The sequence below is a fragment of the Pollachius pollachius genome (genome assembly GCF_949987615.1).
Source record: "Pollachius pollachius genome assembly, chromosome: 16".
Classification (NCBI taxonomy): Eukaryota; Metazoa; Chordata; class Actinopteri; order Gadiformes; family Gadidae; genus Pollachius; species Pollachius pollachius.
The window spans coordinates 5,084,837-5,106,918 of NC_136949.1; the positions used below are offsets into that span (position 1 = coordinate 5,084,837).

Sequence of the window (22,082 nt, forward strand, 5' to 3'; positions counted from 1 at the left end):
CACGGTTTGTTCTACTCCACCCCCCCCCTGCTAGTCAACACCCTCCATGTGTAAAAATTGAAGGTGACTCTGTGGTGATAGAGGAAGTGGATGGTGACGGAGGAACCCAAGACCTCACCGAGGACGTTCAGTCTCTGGTGGCGACACCGTCACAACAATCTGTGACATGGCTCGTTGACACCAGGCTACAAAAAATAATATTTTCTCTGACTCTTTTTGCTGTTTGGCGCATGGATGGCCATCGGGGGGGGCAGGCAGTAAACCTTTGGGGATCCAAACCAGGAACCGTTTCTCTGGAAGTGCTCCATTGGCGTTGCGTTGCCAGTGCCAGTGTACGAGCTGATATCTCCGAGGAGATTGTAAACATAGCGTAGTACTATCAGCGCTCGGACCGCCGCTAAGGAGTAGAACGATCACGTGCATCATCCCCGTGGAAACTTGAAGGGGATTGGGGGAGGGGGCTTCGCAACATCACAACACCAACAGCATCAACGACAACGACGTGAAAACGTTGGCAGAGAGAGATGTGCGGTCCGGGCTGTCCCATTACAGGGATAAAAACAAGGTAGGAACACGATGCTAGCCGGCGCTAACATTACGACACGCCCACTGAGACGCAGCAGGCTATGAAGAGACAGCTCAGGTGTGCCACTGGAGAGGTGTGTGTGTGTTTTAAGTGTGTGTGTGTGTGTGTTTGTCTGTGTGAGTGTGTGTGTGTGTGTGAGTGCACATATGTGTGTGTGAAATGTGTGTGTGTCTGCGTGCAGCTCTGTGTGTGTGTGTTTGTGTGAGTGTGTGTGCGTGCACGTGTGTGAGTGCAGTGCGTGTGTGTCTGCGTGCACGTCTGTGTGTGTGTTTGTGTAAATGTAATGCATGTTTGTCTGCGTGCATGTCTTCGTGTGTGTGTGTGTGCGTGTGTGTTTGCGTGCACGTCTGTGTGTGTGTGTGTCTGTGTGCACATCTGTGTGTGTGCGTAAGTGTATAGCACGTCTGACTTTGTGCACTTTTGTGTGTGTGTTTGTGTGTGTGTGTGTGTGAGAGAGAGGGGCCCACGGAACGGTGTAGCTGTCTGTACCAGTGGCGGAGGCTCTGGGTTGCACACTGCTGCAGTTGTGAATAATTCAGGCTTACTGCGGCTCATCAGGACAGGAAGAGGCAGAATAATAAAGAGGGAGGGAGAGGGGGAGAGAGAGGGGGAGAGAGAGGGGGGGGAGAATCAAATATTGCTCTCTGCCTGGTGGTGGTTGGCGGTAATTCGCTTTGCTAAAGCACGGGATCGGCGGTTCGAGACGGTTTACCTTAATTGATTTGATTGAATCTGGAAAGTGCGGGGGTACATAACCACGGAAGGTGCAATTAAAACAAAATAATATACAAAATGGCAGCAGTGTTGAGATGGGGATAGATTGGAACAAAGGGGGGAAAAAGGAGGACAAGTTAAAGCGAGAGAGAACCAAAAAAATAAAACAACCTCTTGGTGGACGAGAATCAGGACTAATTAGGACTCTGGGGCCGTTGTGCGAATGATACTGAAATCAACGAGCTACTTTAGATCGGGAATGGGGGTTTGGGGGTGGGGGGGGGCAGCATCCCACCCCCGGGGTCCCAGGGATGGATCCCAAAAGAAGTCCTGCCTGACGAGATCGTTTACATCATCCCCTCCTCTCTCTCTCTCTCCCGGTCTGCGGCGCTGGAGAGCCAGGCCCCGGCACGCGGCGGCGAGTGGGATGTAAACAGTTTGTATATCAGCACGCTGATTACACCGAGCAGATGGGACGGCATGGTGAACGAAGCAGTTTTCCGGATTAGCCGAAGATAGTTTCAGCGAGGAGCGCTTACAGATGCAGGTTTTCAATTTTGATAGGCTGTTTTTTTTGGGGGGTTGTTTTCTGTAACGGAGCTGGAACTCTAAACACTCCCAAGCACCGAATTCCGAACTATTCTCGGTCGTACTTTCCCTTTGGCTTCAGTTAATATAATTATGATAATAATTCAGCGACAGATGCGTTGTCAGGGAGACGTGACTTTATCGGACGGGGAGGAGATAGGCTTCACGCAAAGCACACCTCCGAGTGTCAAATCACCGCGGTAACCATAAAGTCAACGGTAAATAGGCAAAAAAAATAAATAAAATAAAAACGAGTGGGGTAATTAATAAACAGACGAAGTAAACCTAAAGTGCCCATAACGTTGCGATAGCTCCAGGACGCAAGAGGCGATTTTTGCCAACGAGAGCCCGGAAAAACCCTGACTCCTAAATCTGGCTAGTGTGACAAACGCAGCATCTGCTTGTCGCTAAAGAAGCTCTTCAACCCTTCCTCCTCCCTTCCTCCTCCTCCAATAATTCCCCCAAACCCGCTAATTAAATCCAAGGTGTAGGATGTGATGTAGGATTTAAACTGTGGGTAAACACCCCCGCCACACACACACACACACACACACACACACACGCCTCATCCCTCACCCTTCAAAGTCTCCTATAAACCCATATGGTGGCAATTTAAAAAGCCAGCTATTTTTTTCCGGTGATTTATAGCGAGGCGATGGGGAAACGCCGTCCTGGCAGTGACCTGGCGTGATGTCAGATCACGGCGTCAGCCCTGATGTCAAATGAAATCTCTTTGCTCCGCCTCAACGCCTCGCACCACGTCTTTAGCCAACACCGGTTGGGCACTGCCTCTGTCTAGCCTCTGGCTAGCCTCCGCCCAGACTCTGACTAGCCTCTACCTAGCCCCCGCCTCCAACCTAGCTCCGACCTAGCCTCCTTCTAACCTCCGTCTAGGCAGTTTCTAGCCTCCGCCTACCCTCCTTCTAGCCTCCGTCTAGCCTCCACCTAGCCCCCGCCTAGCTTCCCTCTAGCCTCCTTCTAGGCTCAGCCTCTGCCTCTGACTAGCCTCTGACTAGCCTCCACCTAGCGTCCGCCTCCACCTAGCCTCGGCCTGATGAATTCTCCCATTCCGTGGAGAGGAAATGTCATGCTCATGCCGTAGGTAGCTTGTCGGTGTGCACATGTATCTGTGTGTATGTGTGGGAGGCGGGTCGGGTGCCATGTTTGTATGCGGTCATATTTATTTACATGCAACCTTGTTTAACATAGTGTTGTGTACGTTTAGGCAGCGTTTTGTGTGTTTTTCGCCAGAGAGAAGGAAGACGACTCAGCAAGTCCTTGAAATACAGCAGGGGGGGGCGGAAGACCTGTTGGGGGTCGTTTATTCCACCTTGACGATGACGGTTCGCTGTTAGCTGAGTGTGTGTTAGTGTTTGTGTCTGTGTGTGTGTGTGCACAGACAATCTCAGCACACCATGGCAGCCGTCCAGGCCCACTCTAAACATGACGGATGGAGTGTGTGTGGGGGTGGAGGGGAAGGGGGGTTGGGGGCCCCCCTCCCTCGCGAGGTGGGGGACCCCTTGGCTGCCTCCTCCTGCTCATTTGTTGTTGTTTGTCGGCGCTGCGTTGCGATACGGGCGGCAGAGGACAGGGAACGCCGCCAAGGATGGAGTCACCGCCTGTCCAGCGCTACCTCAGCCTCCACCCACACCACCTACACCCCCGCCATGGCAGGGGGTCAGCCAATGAGAAGGCTCTCCCCATCGCTCAGAGCTAGGTGTGGGGGGGAAACGGGGGGAGGGAGGCTGTCAGGGATGGGGGTTTGATTTGTGCTCTCAGTGAAGCAGAACTAAAGAAATACATGTACATGTATATATTGTGGCGGCCCGGCCCCAGGAATGTCTCTATCACTCAGGGAATCACCACACGCCAAGGTCCGTCCACAGCCCAATAAGGCGTTCATTCATTGGACAACGGAAAAACATGTGGGTCTGTGCCCAACGCGGGGAAACCGAAAATTATACTAATGACTCCGTGAGCCACGTTGGAGTCCTGGTGGTGGTGCTGGTGGTGGTGGTGGTGCTGGTGGTGGTGCTGGTGGGGTTGGCACAGCGATGGTGGTGGTGGTGGTCCTGGTGGTGTTGTTGGGGTTTGCTTGGTGGTGGTGGTGCTGCTGGTGGTGGTGGTGGTAGTGGTAGTGGTGGTGACGGAGAAGATAGTGGTGGTGGTGGTGGTGGTGGGGTTGGCACGGCGGTGATGGCGGTGGTGGTGGTGGTGGTGGTGGTGGTGGTGGTGGTGGTGGGGGAGATGAAGCGCTGTGAGCCTTCGTGGCTCCCCTTGAGGGCCCCCCCAGTCACAACCATGTTTAAACACGGCGCCGCTCTTTGAAGACCAGCGTCAGACTGCTCCCCCCCGCGCAGACACGCTTAGAGGCAGAGGTGGACCATGTGGGCAGAGTCAAGCTCTTTGATTTACATTTGTTGGAGCCAACTATCAGGGCCCTGTGTGTGTGTGTGTGTGTGTGTGTGTGTGCGTGTGTGTGTGTGTGTGGGTGGGGGGGTTAGGGTGTGGGTGCGTGTTTGGTTTGAATCTTATTGTATGTAGAGGTGTGAGTATGTGGGATTATGTTGCCGGTGTGTGTGTTGAGTTGTGTACAGAGGTTGTGCACAGAGGTGGGATTATGTGTGTGCACGTGCTTTTGGGGAGGTTGATGAGGGATCGGAGGCGAGGGCGGCATGGGCGAGATGCAAGATGCAGTGAGGGATAGAGATGGACAGGAAGTGGGAGCGGGGTGGGGGGGGGGGGGGAGAGAGAGAGAGAGAGAGAGAGAGAGAGACAGAGAGAGACAGAGAGAGAGAGAAAGACAGAGAGAGAGAGAGAGACAGACAGAGAGAGAGAGACATAGACAGAGAGAGAGAGAGAGAGAGAGAAAAGGTAAAGAGAGAGATGGAGAGACAGAGCAAGAGAGAGAGAGAGAGAGAGCGAGAGACAGAGAGAGAGAGAGAGAGAGACAGAGAGAGAGAGAGAGAGAGACAGAGACAGAGAGAGAGAGAGAGGTGGAAGATGACGAGAGAGGGAAGAGTGAGAGGAAGAGATATAGGGGGAGAGAGAGCGAGAGGTAAAAGTTGGAGATAGATCCAGGGGTTTAGAGAACAGTAGGAGCGGCAACAATGGAGTTTTTTTGTCAGAAAACTCAGCATCCATTCTCACGCCCGAGGCTATAAGTTGTCATTTAGTCTTTTTGGTTGTTGTTGTTGTTATTGTTGTTGTTGTTGCCTTTTTTGATGTCGTCCTCCCAGTGGAGCCTTGCATTGCATCAGTTCTGCTCTAGTGAGTCCAGAAGTTCGGTTTGCCACCATATTTCCCCATAACTGTCGACATGAAAACGTATTGTAGTCTCTTTCATATGCAGCAAATAAATAAATAAATAGATATATTCTTATTTTCACAGAGTCATGTCGTTGTTGTAGCTGCAGCCATGCGGTAAAATGCGTCGTCTTCCAACCGCAACTATACCTACTCCCGACATCTCCGAAGAAGCAACCATCGCTTCTTTCTTTATCGCCGTTCTTGTTTCTTTTTCCTTTCCTTTTCTTTCGCTTTCAAATCGAAAACGACCAAAGAAAAGAACATCCCGCCCGGCCGCCTTTCCGGAGAATGCCCCGCTGGCCGCTGGACCCCAGAACTCAAACCCAGTCCGCCGCCTTAGTGCAGGTGATCTGCTGGTTCTGATCTTAATCAGCGTCGTTAGAGTACGCCCCGGCCACCGACACAGCAACCCACACCGCGGAGCGCTGGGGTGCTGGTGGAAGTAGTGGGATCGCTGATAGTGGGTGGGCTGGGCTGTAGCAGGAGCTCTGTTAGTGGGTGGGGTGGTGGTGTCGTCAGTGTGGTTGTCATGCCAACCCCTGATGAACACCATCCTGCGGCGTTCCCGACCGGGTCAGTGGAGGTCGGAAGACGCCGCTGGAATGATGAACACGCGGACAGACGGAGGACAAACAGAGGCCGGCCTGACCCCTGACCTTCCACCGTCTTGCTCGCTCTCTCTTTTCTTTACTTTTTCTTCTTCACCGTCCGACTTTAAACAATCAACGAGGACGACATTGAGACCAGATCAGGAACGCGGTAACGATCGACTGGTCCGTCCCAGAATGCAAAGCAGGTCCCGGTTGGTTGCCGGGGGAGACGGAGGAGACTCAGACCCTGCAGCCGACGCTGACTGATCTGAACGATGGTTAAAAAAAAAAGAACAAAATCAAGTTTGTCTCCAATGGAGTTTCAATGACGGTATCAGTCGATAGGGACGTCGGAGAGAACGGCCGGGGGGAGGGAGTGTGTTGGGGTCGCCTGGGGGGGGGGGGGGGGGATGATTTAACGTCGGGCTAGTGAACATAACTCATTGGCATGAGTTATGGGGCTTCTAAGTGGAGCGGGCTAAGTGGTCGCTTTAAGTGGGGAGTCACCTTGAAGGAAAACACCGGCAAGGACACTAAATGGCAGTAATGATAAGCAGGCTCGGCTCTAAGCTTATTAATGTGCTGGAGCTGACCCCGCTAATCCCTGCCCCATTTATATTGGATGGGAGGCAAGTGTGTGTGTGTGTGTGTGTGTGTGTGTGTGTGTGTGTGTGTGTGTGTGTGTGCGTGTGCGTGTGCGTGTGTGTGTGTGTGTGTGTGTTTGTGAGTGAGTGTATGAGAATGAGAGTGTGTGAGTGTGTGGGATCCTCTTTCACAATTTTGTCTTCCCATCTTGCTAATAATACCGTACGGCATTTATTTGCTCACTAACTGACTCCATCTTGTTGCGTTGTGGATTCAATGCTGTGCGATGACGATACAGTTGAATCGAATGACTTACTCACCTGTTTACTGACTTACGTACACTTTAACTCATCTATTTACTTAAACATTATTTTGTTAAGTTTTTACTTGCTTACTTATATATTTGCACACGCTTATGTATTTGCTTAAGCAATTACTTACTACCTTAGTTATCTATTTACTTACTTATATATTTGCTTACATATTTACCTTCGTACTAACTCCCATATTTAGTTACTCATGTATTTGTTTCCCTACTTACCCACTCACTTTGCTTACTGACTAAGTTATCTCTTCACCTACTTCCTCACTTCCTCACTTGTTTGTGTAGCGTTGTTGTTATCCCTTCCATTTGTTTGTGCGTCGGTTTGTTTCTTTGTATTCATAACACATCACCCTCTTTATTGGTTCCCACACATTGGATTATTATTTATTGCGTCCATTGTGAAACCAATCAAAGGGGGGAGAAGGGGGCCGCTCTGGCCCTGTGTTTATTGCGTCCTGCAGAGCTGATATTGTAGAGCGCAGGAGGAGGCCCTGTCCCAAAGGCCTCCTCCACACCGCCTGCTGATATTAAAACACTATGGGAACATATTACCCGCTTGCCGGCACTGTTTTCATCTTTTATTTATATATTTGTTTATTTCAGTTTTCTTTGATCCGGAGTGTCAACCTGCCATGCTTTGAGTTTTTTCTGGCTTCGCTCTCGCGTTTCATGTCATTGTCCCTGCGGTGGCGATGAACGTCAATCAAAGGTGGCAGTGAGAGTTTGGGGGAACTCGTTCAATGTGTAAAAATCGTACCCATGCGAACATGACAAATATTAACAAACGTACCAACGTATACATCAGCGGCCGACTAATGCGTTTGAACATCCGGCGACATGAACCCAACAAATGTTTTATTTGTGTTTAAGTAAATGTTGTTGTTGTTGTTGTTGTTCTGTCTGACAAAGGGCTCTTATGAGTTTTGGCTAATGACCTCTGTGGTCTTTCTCTCTTCCACAGCCCCCATCAACCCTCATCTGAGTAAGTACTGCCTTGCTTTTCTCATCGCCGCAGCCACTTAGCATTAGCCCGTCGCGTCGGACGACCAGCGTCTACTGGTAGCGAGGAACGGAGAGGGAGACATGTAGCAGTGTGACACTTTCCCCTGCTGGGACGGAGATCCATTTAAAATGACAAACGCTGCACTTGAAAACCCTACTTAGGCCTCGTTCGTTTCTATTGAAACAAAAAATAAAAAAATGAAATAACGTGGCGCTTTAAAGTTATTAGCAAAAGCTCGGAGCTCATCGTTTTTTTCATTTTTATAAGTATATAAAATGGTCGTTAGTTCGGTGTGTGTGTGTGTGTGTGTGCGTGTGCGTGTGCGTGCGTGCGGGCGCCCGTGAACGTTGACGTTTCTCTGCATTAATCATGCATGCTCTTCTTGTTTGTTTTAATCTTGGCACTGTGCTCCTTAAATCCCCCATCTACGTAATCCAAAACACAACCTCCGGGTCAATCTTCAATGGGAAAACTTAAACTATTTCCCATTCACCATGTGGGTTTGCCTTTATTGTTTCCAAATCCGTTCTTCTGCTGCTGCAATGCGTCGCAGGGGGGGTGGTGGAGGCGCAGTCCTGGCTAACATTTGCATCCCTTCCATACTAACAAACATCATCATCCTCTTCATCGTTCTCACCTACGTCCTTAACCCGTTCCCTGACAGTGTGCGTGAGACCGCATATGCATGCCTCCTCCTCCCTCGCTCCCTCCTTCCTACCCTCGTCTCTTCAAGCGCTCCTCTGCCGGGTGAGAGGAGTTCAGAACATTTAGCCCCTGCGCGTGGCGGCTATGGGGGCGTTTGTTTCGCGCCACGGGCTAGACCTCAATTTAAATCTGTGTCTCTCTCAGAAGCCGAGTCAAGAGGCATCGGCTCCCTAGCCCTTTCTCCCTCTCCCCCCTCTCTCTTTTTCTCTCTCTCTCTCCCTTTCTCTTCGTCTTTCTCTCTCTCTCTCTCCCCCTCTCTCTTTTTCTATCTCCCCCCTCTCTCTCTCTCTTTTTCTAACTCTCCGTGTCCCTCTCTCAATCTCTCTCCCCGTCTCTATCTCTCTCGCTCTCGCCCTCTCTCTCTCTCTCTCTCTCTCTCTCTCTCTCTCTCTCTCTATCTCTCTCTCTCTCTCTCTCTCTCTCACTCTCTCTCTCTATCTCTCTCTCTCCCCGTCTCTATCTCTCTCACTCTCTCTCTCTCTCTCTCCCTCTCTCTCTCTCTCTCTCTCTCTCTCTCTCTCTCTCTTTCTCTGTGGTCATCCACCCACGCTTCATTCTTCTTCCCCAGAAAGCCCTCCATACCTGCCTTCCCACATCTCGCAAGGTCACCACTCCAACCTGCTTGGAGCGAGCTTTTTTAATAAATCAATGAATATTTATCACAACACAACAACCCCCCCCCCCCCCTTCTTCTCTGCCTAACTCTCAATCTAAATGTTGTTTTTTCGTATTATCGCCGCTCTCGCTCCCTTCGAAGTGGTTCTGCGTAATCAGACCGTTTGACCGCTGATACCGTTTTCTTTTCTAAGTGGGTTTTGGTTCTTTGGTTCCAGTGGTTTCTCCCCGATCCTAATCTTGGACCCAGAAGCACTGCTCTGTTACCTCAGGACATCGGTTGGGGGGGGACGGATCGCTGCCTGGAAGGGGCGGAGCTACGCCTTGTTTCCTGTTTCATTACGGAGATAAGCGAAAAAATATCAAGGCTTCCACAGGGGCCAGTCTACACGGTGGCCATTTCAAACAGTTTATGGATTTTTATCGCGGTATGAATGCAACTGCGCGCTTACAGAACCCCACGAGCGGCAACGTGATAGGTCGAAAAACAAATATAATCGAAAAGAAAGCTCAGAAGATCTGAACTCGTCTGCTCTCAGACTTTCCTCCGATCGTTCATCTAAAGTCTGATCCATGAGACTCCGTTGATCCAAACAAAGCGTCCTGCTTGGACATGCGGCCCCTGTGCGCGGTAGGCTGGTGGGTTCTCCCTCAGGACTCCACTGTGGGCACGGGCCCCCGGTGGCTCCATGTATTCATCAGCAGTCCCACGCCTCCTCTCCTCCTCCGCCTCAGTGCAGAGCAACCCTCCACACCTCTCCCTGAGAGTAATGGATGTATGCTTCACACTCTGTATTGTCTCTTAGCATGCTGGGGCCATCTCTCTCCATCTCTCGCACTCTCGCACTTTATTTCTCGCCCCTCTGTCATTGTAGGTGTGCGTGCGTGCGTGTGTGTGTGTGTGTGTGTGTGTGTGTGTGTGTGTGTGTGTGCGTGTCCAGGCGATGTACTGTTGTGATGGTGGGGTAACAGAATCTCTCGCTGTTATTGTGTACTATCCATCAATGTTTAATAGTGGGGTGTCATGCAATAGCCTCTAATAGCCAGTTTCCGACAATCATGGTGTATCCACAAAGAATCAAACACACACACAAACACACACACACACACACACACACACACACACATAATTACACAACATAGCACACTGACACATGCACATTAGTAACCATACATTGATACTTAAACAAATGGCCATATTCTACAGCCACACACATGCACGCTCACACACACAGACACAAACACAGACACCCACACACTCACACACACACACAGACACACACACACACAGCCACACACTCACACAGACACCCACACACACACACAGCCATAGGGCGTTTGCAGTGTACAGCGTGTTCTCTGCAGAGAGCTCCTCTCTGAACTGAGTCAAAGCGCCTCCCATTTACCAGGGAGAGAAATCAACCACATCCACTCATTAATGGCTCACCACAGCAGCAGCCAGCTAGCACATATCTTTATTTAGAAACGCTGGGAGTCGATAACACACTGGATAGAACGGCTTGCTTGCCTTTCACACACATAAACACACACACACACATGCACATACACACACACACACACACACACACACACACACACACACACACACACACACACATACACACACACACGCACGCGCCTGCTAGATAGAATCCCATAACACGAAATGTGAAAGAATGGTTAATTTCACAGATGGTCTTTGTGAGCATGCCTTAATAAATATTTATTGGATATAAGATAAGACACCACTTTTTTGGATCCAAAAGGAATTTCTTGCTTAATAAATGACAATCACATAAGAATAAAAACAATAGTAGTAAAGTAGAATAAAGAGTAATACATTTTAAAGTGCCTTTGGAGGGAAAGCTAACACCAGTGCCTAATAGACTAACAATAAAAGTAGGGTAGACTCAGCCAAATATGTAAACTGAAATAGACATATTTATGTATATATTTTTAAGTCTATTATATTATGATATACTTGGCGTAGTGGCCAGGCTGCCTTCATTGATGACTAGCCAAGTATATGATACTACAACTGACTTAAGCATATGATAGTAAAAGGACTTAAGTATACGATACTAAAACAGACTTCAGTATATGATACAAAAATATAAATAAGTATATCATACTAAAATAAACTTAAGTATATGAACCAAAAATAGACATGAGTATATTATACTTAAATAGACTTCTGTATACGATACTAAAATTGACTTGGGTATACGAAACTAAAAAACGACTTTAAGTACAATTTACTAAAAGAAACATGAGTATATATCACACTAAAACAGACTTAAAATATATTTAAGTCTATTTTCTTAAATATATTTTAAGTCAGACTTAAAATATATTTAAGTCTATTTTAGTACGCTGTGCCGACCGCCGTCTGCCCCCCTCCGGTCTCCAGGAGAGTTCCACTGCAGCTTCGAGGAGGAGCCCATCTGCATGTTCACACAGGACAAGAACGACGACTTTGACTGGACGCGTCACAGCGCCGCAACACGAGACACCAAGTACACGCCCAACACGGGCCCCAGCGGGGACCGCAGCGGATCCAAGCAAGGTGAGCGACCTCTGGGGACGGACGGGTCGTTTGGTCGGTTGATTGATGGGTCACCTCTGGTGGAAGTCTGAATGATTATCCGTTTAGTTGTTAATTATTCTGGAGTGTAGTAGAACTGGCCTTTTGATGGGGGGGGAATGCTGGTGAATGGGTTTTTTTTTTTTGAGAACCCAAAGTATATACATGAAGAAGTTTTAGTCTAACGTTTCACCCTTTTGAAAACCGTCACAAACTTACTTACTTTGCTGCCTCGGATGCCTTTTCGTATTTATTCCCTTTTAGAAAATATTATTCAAACAAAGATGGCTGCTTTTCTCACAGGGAACCCAAAGAAGAATGTAGTTTGCTCTGGGGGGGTGGTGTCAACGTCTCCGCTTGCATAATGCATGATCTGTCTTTTTTTCTCGCTGGCTCTAATAGCGAGACAGAATATAGCCTATGAATGATCAACCTTCAACATTCATTTCAATGATAATCTCATCGTCCGTTTCTCAGTTTCTCTGGATACCTGGAGTCTGAAATGTCTGAAAAGTATTCAATATTCTGTGTGTGTGTCAGTGTGTGTGTGTGTGTGTGTGTGTGTGTGTGTGTGTGTGTGTGTGTGTTCCCATGCGTGTGAGTGTGTGCATGCATGTTTCTGTGTGTGTGCACATATGAGTCTATGTGTGTACGTGTGTGTGTGCACACACTTGAGTGTACATGTGCGCACAGGTGCATATTTGTGTGTGTGTGCGAGTGTGCGTGCGTGCGCTGTGAGTGACTGTCTTCAATATTCAAGAACCTTATGAATAAAGGATAAGTGAAATCGGCATGGAACGATCCATTGTGCTGTGACAAGGTTGCACAGATTTCACCGAAGGAAGTCAGCTCGGGTAAAGATTTTAAGTGCCAATTTGGTGTTTTATGACTGAGCAGAGACCGCGGTGGCTGAAGCGGTAAATAATGCATCCGCCGTAATCACGCAAACACTTAAAAAATGTTGACATTTTGGTTACAGCCAACCGTTCCTCTCTGCGGACAATTCCGGGATCGTTTTTTATACCTGTGGGAGATGTTCCAGTTTTGGGGACGGAGGAGATTAGGGGAGCGACCTGATTGGTGGAGGCCCCGGGTGTGACTAATGAGACCATTTGTGCTATTGGTCTCTCTGCAGCCTTCAGGCTAGCACGGAGGCCAGTTACGCTGATCCGATCCTGGTTAGTTCTGAGAGGAAAGGATAAGAAGGGATCGTTTCTTTCTTCGCAGCACCACTCATTCTATTGCGAGAAAACACTTTAGATTTCACAGAAAACTTTATCCCCAGATTGGGCACATTTAGTTGGTATTAATCATTTCATAAATCTCGACACGCTTCGTCCTCGAATCTATTCATCCGTTGATTTATTCCTTCAGTTGATCCACCCAGTTACTCGGAAAGTAAGTTCTTTCGGAGTGAGCTTCTCTCGAGGGGACCCCTGCAGACATGGGGAATCGAACTCAATGCCTTTTGGCTTGGAGTCAAACTTCGTAGCTACTGAGATGTCCTTTACCGACACTCATACATACGCATATACGAGAGGATAGACGGGGGGATTTGTCAACGTTCAAACCTGTGTGTGTGTCTGTGTTTGTGTGTGTGTGTGTGTGTGTGTGTGTGTGTCTGGGTCTGTCTGGGTCTGTGTGTGTGCGTGCGTGCGTGCGTGTGTGTTCTTGGTCGGCTTAGCTCAGGGGGTACAACGGGTTGACTGGTAACCGGAAGGTTGCTAGTTCAATCCCCGGCTCCTCCTAGCTGAGTGTCGAGGTGTCCCCTGAGAAGACACCTCACCCTAACTACTACCGACAAGCTGGCTGTCGGCTTGCGTAGTTGACTCCGCCGTCGGTGTGTGAATGTGTGCAAGAACGGTTGTAAGTCTCTTTGAATAAGCGTCTGCTGAAGGCCCTGCATGTGACTGTGTGCAGGTTTCTACATGTACATCGAGACGTCGAGGCCGCGAAAGGAAGGGGACCAGGCGCGGCTCATCAGTCCCTTCTTCAACGTGGCGCCAAAGAACCCATACGGCATCACCAACCCCCCGGCCTACTGCCTTGGCTTCTTCTACCACATGTACGGCAAACACATCGGTAAGCAGCCTCACCCGTCTCACCCGTCCCACCCACCTCCCCCGTCTCCTTGTACGTGCAATAGACTCGGCAAACCAGAATGATTCTGATACAGATTCTGACGCTGGGGAACACACTTTGATTCTGATTCTGGTACCAGATGCTGGAGACCTACACTTTGATTCTGATCCAGACAGGAGGCTGCGGGTCGGTTCAGTCCGCAAAGGTGATGCACGGGTCGCGTTTCCACCGCTAAAAGTGGGCGTGATCCGGAATGAGCCGTATTGAGCCGTACTCGTCCCGCAGTACTCCTCCGTAGGGGTACAGAGACCCCTGAACGTGTGCCGGCAAGTTCGAGCTACACACGCCATCCGTTGATAGGTCGACAGAATCGCCATTCCGTGCGACTGGGGGATAATAACAAAGAAACACATTACCCGCGAGGTATTTCTGGACAGCGGCGAAAGCTTCGTTTATTGAGGCAAATGTTGCGCAAAAGTTGGCCGTCCTTCGTTACGTCCTATATTCCTGCTCTTTGTTCATTGTGTCGCGTTCTTCCTTTACTTTGGATTCATTAGCAGGCTACGCTGTGTCGGGCTGCTGTGAGATCACGATTCTAACGTAGCTGCTGCGGCTATCGCCATCCGGCTTAAACCCCGCCCTACGATAAGGGTACTGAGCTGCGCTGAGCCGCACCTTCACCACTCCGCCAAGCCGCAACGAACCAACCCGCTCCCGCCGGTGGGAATGCGCCATTAGGTGTAGGTCTCTTTGTTGGTCATAGCTATATGTTGTATAATTGTCCTCTGGATATGTGGATGCTTCCGAATGACGTAAACGCTCACCTTGTTTATAACACACACTCGGTTACCAAGGCAACAGACCATGAGCATGTCGCCGAGCCAGGTGATATCGTTAGGTCTTTGTTAACGTGACCGCCGATGAGGACGTCCAGGATTTGCCGCGGTGGGGGCAGAAAGAGAATGATGAAGGTTTTTTTATGATTTGTTTTGTGCGAGCCACCCCAACAAAACAAGTTGGCACACACGGCAGAATGTAAAAAAAAGTGTGGGAAAGAACACAACACTGAATAAATGAGTTAGCATGACGCTAACCTTTATCTTTATATTATTACAGGCCTCTCATAAGCCAGGCAACATGGGAAGATTTCCCAAGGCTACTTGGATGGTGGAGGGGTGCGGTTTTACTTATTTTACTTGCTTAATTTTAATTGATGTCTGTTTACGGATGAGCTACTGGATTCCCTAAATTTCCTCAGGGATCAATAAAGAATTTTTGAACTTGGAATTAAATTCAGAATTGAAACGTCCTGAATATATATATTCTCCTGGCATAAACTTGCTGCGGTGTAATTCAATTTTCCTCTTTCAGTCTCAACCACCTCTCTACAGGAATACTTCCTCTGAAGCAATTGAGAAACTCTGCCTGTGCTTCTAAAGAGCTGCTCTGTGGACAATGCTTCCCTCTCACCACAAGACCCAATCAGGCTAGCGCTCCTCCACTGAGAGGCCTTTGTGTGTGTGTGTGTGTGTGTGTGTGTGTGTGTGTGTGTGTGTGTGTGTGTGTGTGTGTGTGTATGCATGTATATGTATATGGAGAGTGTGTATGTGTCTGTGTGTGTGTGTGTGTGTGTGTGCGTGCGTGCGTGCGTGCGTGCGTGCGTGCGTGCGTGCGCATGTATATGTATATGGAGAGTGTATGTGGGTGTGTGTCTGTGTCTGTCTGTGTGTGTGTGTTTTTGTGTTTATGCATGTATGAATGCATGTATCTTTGTGTTTGTGAGTGGGAGATAGAGAAAGCGAGAGCTTGTGTTTGTTTTAATAAACATGTGGATGTGTGTGTGTGTGTGTCCTATATATTGTGTGTCTGTGTGTGAGTCTGTGTGTGTGCGATAGGTTCACATTTGCAATGGATTCACATTTCCCTCTGCAGCCAAACACCTAAAGCAGTTCTTTCTGGACAAAACATTGTCACCTGCAATCATGGAAGCCAGCCTGCCCCCTCTCACTCCTTCCTCCTCCCTATGCCATCTCCTGTCCCCTTGTCTCCACATATATTGAATATGCAGAACACACACAGCCTCCACTCCACAGCTCTTACAGACAATTACACTCTCTCCCGCTCTCTCGCTCTCCCGCTCTCTCGCTCTCTCGCTCTCCCCTCTCTGCCTACCAATATGGTCCGTATCTCTCTTCACACACAAGTGCTATAGTAGCAACTTCCTGCAGCTATATTCCTCAGGAACATCAGGACACCAATCAAGTCTGCGTTTCAACCCTTAAACCGTTAAAGCCTTAACTGTTAAACGCTCGCCCAGAGGCACTTAAGATTCATGCTGTACTTAGCGAGCTTTGTCCCCGAACGGTGTGTTGGAACTTAAAGGCTTGACGGACACGTTGAGGGAAATTTATAAAGTTGAAAGAACTCCCAACGTCAAACTGCGATAAATGTCCGGCTTGTTTATTCTTTCTTTTAATGTCTGTTTTTCGGTTGACTTTCAACGGTATGGTTAGCTGAAAGACAAGCTAACACACCCAAGGTTGACAGGAGAGCTAGCTTTCATTGATTGATTGATTGATTTATAGATTGATTTAAACAGCGTTTTCACCTGTAAATAATGTATCAGCTCAATAATATCACCGATACGCTCAATAATTAAACTCTAACTAAATTTAAATTCTGCGGTCACATTTCACCTCTCCTATACAACAATATACTTCTTAACATTTCTGGTCAACTTTTGCATCTTCTTACTCAACATTTCCATCTGAACTCTTATCACTGTCCTGCACTGCTGTGACCAAAAGAATGTTTATTGAGCCCAGAAGGGCAATTTGTAGCATCTGTTGTGAATAAAGCCCATCTTATCTCACCTAATTCACCGCCATTAGAGAAGGATCTTCAGCACAGGTTGGATGAGATGGCAGATCTGGAGGACGGTGAATTGGTTGAAAGGGGTTAGTGGGGAGAGGGAGATTTCATTTTTTCGCTCTCCAAGCGACGGAGCTGGACTGTTGCCAGGCAACCACGCCAGCGGCGCTTCGCTGCGGTGAAACAAACATGTGGCGCCCGCGTACGGGCGGGGTGGAGAGCCAACATCTGGCTGGGGGCAGGGGGGGGGGAGCCAGAGAGGATATGGGTAAAGAGGAGCTGGAGGGGTGGGGGTGGAGGTGGGTGGAGGTGGGGGACTCAGCAGGGAGACGAGAGCCTCCTCCGGCACCCTGCTGAGGTTGTGCGGGCCGTGACATTTCCAATTTGCTCAGATTGATCGCCAGCCAGCCTACCCTCTCCACTTCCCTCCCCCTCTCCCCCCCTCTCCCCCTCTCCCCCTCTCTCTCCCCCGACGCGCCCCTTGCGTAGGGGAGGCGCGGTCCTAGAGGAAGGGTAGGGACGACTTGGGCACGGACCGCGTCGTGTTATGATGAACGGGCTAAATGTCAAGGGCCTTGAGGAGACCGGAGGAGAACGGGGGCCCGCTTGTTTAGTATTCCAAAGGAGCTTCTCCAGGGAGGGGATCACTCCTCCCGCGGCCCCGGGGGAAGACTGGAAACAGGGGCTCTCTTGACATACATCCTCCATGCGGAGATCAGCTCCGAGGTCCCACTCCCATCGTTTGGGTTTTAACATTCGTTTTTTAGTTTTTTTTGTTTGTTTCGTCGTGAGCGTGTTCGCGTCTCGCCGGATGGATGGGTCAATGTGTCGATGGCGTTCTCCAGACGCCGCACATGTCGTACACAGGGGCCCGGGGCCCCAGGGGAACCTGGGCTGGCACATCGCCCCCCCCCCCCAAACAACGAAATCAATTAAACGTACATTGTGTTAAAGGTGCACTCTGTAACAGAGAACGGTGTTTTGATTGAGTCTCATGACTCTCGTATCTCTGTTTGACAATTGGCCAATCGCTGCGAGAACCGTGAGACTCAATCAAAACACAGTTTGTTAATTTGATACTGTTTTGGCCATAAGTATTGTTTATATGCTATTATGAATGCTTGTATGCAAAAAAGAAATGAGCACATGATGAAACCATTGCGGGAATAACTGTTTACTTTGTGAAAAACAACGCACAAAAAAGAAAAGAAATACATAATTTAATCAAAACAAAGTGGGACGAGCAGAAATTGCTGATAGAAAGTATCCTCCCGCCACACCCCCACACTCCACAAACTCCGGGTCACGGTATTATTTTTTATTGGGTCCTTTCTTTTTTATCTCACACCAGTTAGTAGCCCTATAGTCCAAGCCTCTTTGCTGGGGGTCCCCGCCCATCCCTGCTGGCCCCAACAGCATTCGAGGAGGAGGAGGAGGAGGGAAGGCACCCCAAGTCCCCTGGAGTCCCAGCGAATGTCTCGTAGCGCGATGTCGAGCTGATGAGGACGGGAGGTTCTCAAAGAGACAGAGAATCCCCCCGCGGCGGGCGGCCTGCTGACTGCACCTGGAACAGGGTCACGCTTCATTACCCACACACACTTCAAAGCTCCCCCTTTGCCGTGGCCCGTGACGCATTTGTTTACAGGATTAGGTCCTCCGAGGGAAGCCGGGGAAAAGGAAATATTTCTGTTTCAAGTTGGATCTGTTGGGAAAATAAAAAAATGAAAAAAAGAGGGAGGGAATGGGAGGCTGAGGACGTGGAGACGTTCGTTAGGGCGTGAGGCGGCGGCGTGAGGCGGCGGCGAGTTTAGCGCGGCGCATCGTGTTCTGTTGACTTGTTGTGTACGTTTATTTCCGTTTGTCTTTTCTCGCTCGGGTTTCTGCTCCTAGTTCCGTTAACATTGTTACGTGTGTGTCGGTGGTGAACAATTGAAACTGCTCCGCAGCAAGCTCCGACGTTTATCCCTTCAAAATAAAAGCGCAAAGAACGTCAGCGCGTACCGACGCAGAAACACTCCTCCTTCTGTTGGCTAAACGAGAGCTGAACTCCGAACACACGCCCCCCCAAAACAGCAGCGAGGCTGACTCTTAACACAGACTGACTCGCGGAGAAAAAGAAACAAACAGAATAAGACAGCGTATCTTGTTCCTACTGTGTTTTTCGCTTTCCACTACACAACGTCCGCCTTCCTCACCAACTGCCGATAAGGCAGCCCCCTCGCGGCGGCCATGATTGATCCAAGGCGGCGCCGGGCTAGGGCGCCTTGTTCTTCGCGTTTGGCTACGAGGCGGTCGGTTCAAAGGTGTGCCTCCCCCCTCGGTGCTAAATTACTCCGCCTCTGACTTCAGAGCGGGGGTTCCCTGCTGGTTCCCGGAGCACCTTGACTGTGATGCCGCGTGTTGAGCACTGCTGTGGACTGTCGTGTTACAGGCCTCCCCTCCTCTCAGACCTCCTCCCCCTCACGCTCTCTCCTCCTGTCTGTCTTTCTCTTCCTCTCCTCCCTCTGTCTCTCTCTCCTCTCTCTCTCGGTATATCCATGTCTCTCTCCCCCTGTCTCTGTATATGTAGGTCTCTCCCTGTTTATCCATGTCTCTCTCCCCTCTCTCGCTGTAGATACATGTATCTCTCCCCTCTCTCCTCTCTCTCCCTGTAGATCCGTGTCTCTCTCCCATCCATCCCTGTATATCTCTGTCTCTTTCCCCTCTCTCTATGTAGATCCATATCTCTCTCCCTCTCCCTCCCTGTTTATCTCTGTCTCTTTCCCCTCTCTCTATGTAGATCCATATCTCTCTCCCTCTCCCTCCCTGCATATCTCTGTCTCTTTCCCCTCTCTCTATGTAGATCCATATTTTCCTCCCTCTCCCTCCCTGTATATCTCTGTCTCCCCCCTCTCTTTCTGTATCTGTCTCCCTCCCCTCTCTCTCTCTGTATCTGTCTCCCCTCCCTCTCTCTCCCTGTAGATCGGTGTGTCTCTCCCCTCTTGTCTCTGTGTATCTCTCTGCATTGCAACGGAGCCGCCAACACAATTGGTTCCATGGGATTTGGTGCTTTCCTCCGCTGCTGTGTTCCTGGGAGAGAGGGCTAAGGGTGGTAGTTTCACTGCCTGTCGTCATCTGATGGTTTAATATCAAAGTCCGGCGCCAGACAACACATTGTTCTAGCAATGTCTCCCTGGCACTCGTACTAAAGTATTTGTACGTGAAGTCGAAAAAAAAAGAAAAGCAAGTTTTCTGCCAGACATATGAGTTAGGGCCGGACTCAAATTACATTTCGATGGAGGACCAATCTCATTTGGAAAATGATTTAGCTACGGCTTTATTCAGCCCTAAAATAAGGCTGCTACACACACAGTGTGTCTAGGAAAAGACGTATAGGCAGCGCGGACTGAAATAGTCTCTAACTCTTCATAAATTAAGACACACTGTAGGGGCACTTATTGCCTATTAGCGATATTAAAATTCCAGAGAGCATGGGGAATAATTTATCTTCCCTCGCAGAATCTGAAATTAATAAAAGTATCAATACTTATGACCTGCTTTTAACCTTTGCTACGAGCTTGGCGCTGCCTTGAATGAGGAGGCATAAATAAATGTAGAATGGAGGAGACAGGGATGAATATGAATGTTTCGTGTGGGCTCCTCTCTCAAGGAAAAGGCAGGAGCGAAGTGTGCAAAGGCATTCGGCTAAAGGCATCGAAACACTTAAAAACATGTTCTTTCTCTCAGGGTAGGCCTCCGATATTGTCGCGGGAAGGTCGTTTAACATGGCCGGTGGCATTGAGAGGGCTGGGGTTGGCCAATGGCAGTGCCCGGTGTGCGTGGGAAAGGTTTGCCTAGTTCGGTTGATGTCCTTGGTTGAGAACCCTGAAGCAACTGCTCAGACGATACAGGGCTTCTGATTGGTCCCCAAACCGGCCATTTGGTCTGCGCCGGTGTGCCAGGTTTCAACAGTTTATCCTTAGAAATTTGACTCACAGTTGAATTAACTGAGTGAAAAGACCTATTTAAACTATACAAAACAACTCCCCAAAAATACACCAAGGATAAATCTACCTCGAAGCCTTTGTTTTTGCGTTCTGTATTGAGGACATCTGCCGTCGTCCTTCTACCGTTTGCCCGTGCTGGCTGTGACTGCGCTCTCTGATCACTGAGTTGAGCCTTGGCGTCTAGATGGGCCACTTTTGAGCCCCGTCGAACAAAGGGAACGCTCTCTGTGGTCCACGAAACACAGATTGTACGTTTGTGATCCAGACTCAGATCAGCCTCCTCAGCGTCTGTGCTTCGCCCCCCCCCTCCTTCAGGTACGCTGAATGCCTTCCTGAAGCAGAAGGGACAGACCACCACCGAGGGTGCAGCATGGTCGCTCACCGGTAACCAAGGCGACCGATGGAAGCAGGCCAAAGTCAGCATCCACCCGTCCTCATCCTTCCAGGTGGGGAAAAGAAAGACGGACTTGCCTGCCTCGTTGTTATTTGACTTATGTATGAAATGGACTTGGAAGGTGTTTTTGTCTAGTTGCCCTAAGATTGCTCTCGCACGCAGCGATCTGCGAGGGGAAAATAGTGTTTAAAGACAACATCTTTCATGGGTTAAAATGACATAAAACAATATTAAAACAACAATCTTCTGCAGCTTCCACTGCGGTAGAGGTCGAACACAATAGTGAAACATCCCATATATTAATTTCCATAGAGGATCTTATGCTCAAACCCTGTGCATACGGTCTATATAAATCCATTATTTACATAAAACCACTCATTCAAAACACAAGCGTGCTGTCTGTGTGGATCATACGAAACAGTTGAAATGATGCGTGTGCCAGTATAATATCTCACTGCTGCCTTTCTTTGTATCCCATCTCGCTCTCTCCCTCTCTCTATGTCTCTCTCTCTCTGTCCCCCTCTCTCTCTGCCTCTCTCTGTCTATCTCCACCTTTCTCGTTCTGATTCTCTTGTCTGTCTGTCTGTCTCTCTCTCTCTCTCTCTCTCTCTGTCTCTCTGTCTCTCTCTCCCTCTCTCTCTCTCCCTCTCTGTCTCTCTCTCTCTCCCTCTCTCTCTCTCTCTCTCTCTCTCTATCTATCTCTCTCTCTAACTCGCGCGCTCTCTCTCTGCCTCTCTATCCAGGTGGTGATAGAGGGAGTCCGTGGGCCAGGTATCGAGGGTGACATCGCCATCGACGATGTCACCCTGGAGGAGGGCGAGTGTCGAGACCCACCGCCCAGTGAGTACCCCCCCCCCTTCCTTGTCCCCCAACCACCTCCTGGTTCAATGGCGTACTCCATCTCCTGTCTGACAGTGTTCAGAGTTACGAGCTGGGGAAAGCACGAGACAGCTGTCAATGCTGAAACCACTGGAGAAGAGGGGGGGGGGGCTCACAGTTGCCATAGAAACTGGGCTGTAATCACATGACTAATAGTGCCAAGACCGGGGCGATGTAATTGTGCTGCAGGAACAATAAATAGCCGGATAGAGAAATGGATACATTAAAAAAGTGCCCTCCGTGGACAGGGGTGTACTGCGGGCGAG

At 49.3% G+C, this 22,082-nt stretch overlaps 1 protein-coding gene across 1 annotated transcript in view; it reads left to right on the forward strand.

Moving 5' to 3' along the window:
• LOC307088127 (MAM domain-containing glycosylphosphatidylinositol anchor protein 2) overlaps positions 1–22,082 on the forward strand; it is a 177,607-nt gene that overhangs the window by 153,387 nt on the left and 2,138 nt on the right. Inside the window, exons 13-17 of the mRNA XM_079753921.1 lie at positions 7,659–7,679; positions 11,431–11,586; positions 13,525–13,686; positions 20,859–20,989; positions 21,681–21,777. Of these exons, the coding sequence (XP_079610047.1) occupies positions 7,659–7,679; positions 11,431–11,586; positions 13,525–13,686; positions 20,859–20,989; positions 21,681–21,777 (567 nt within the window). The remainder of the gene's footprint in view (positions 1–7,658; positions 7,680–11,430; positions 11,587–13,524; positions 13,687–20,858; positions 20,990–21,680; positions 21,778–22,082) is intronic.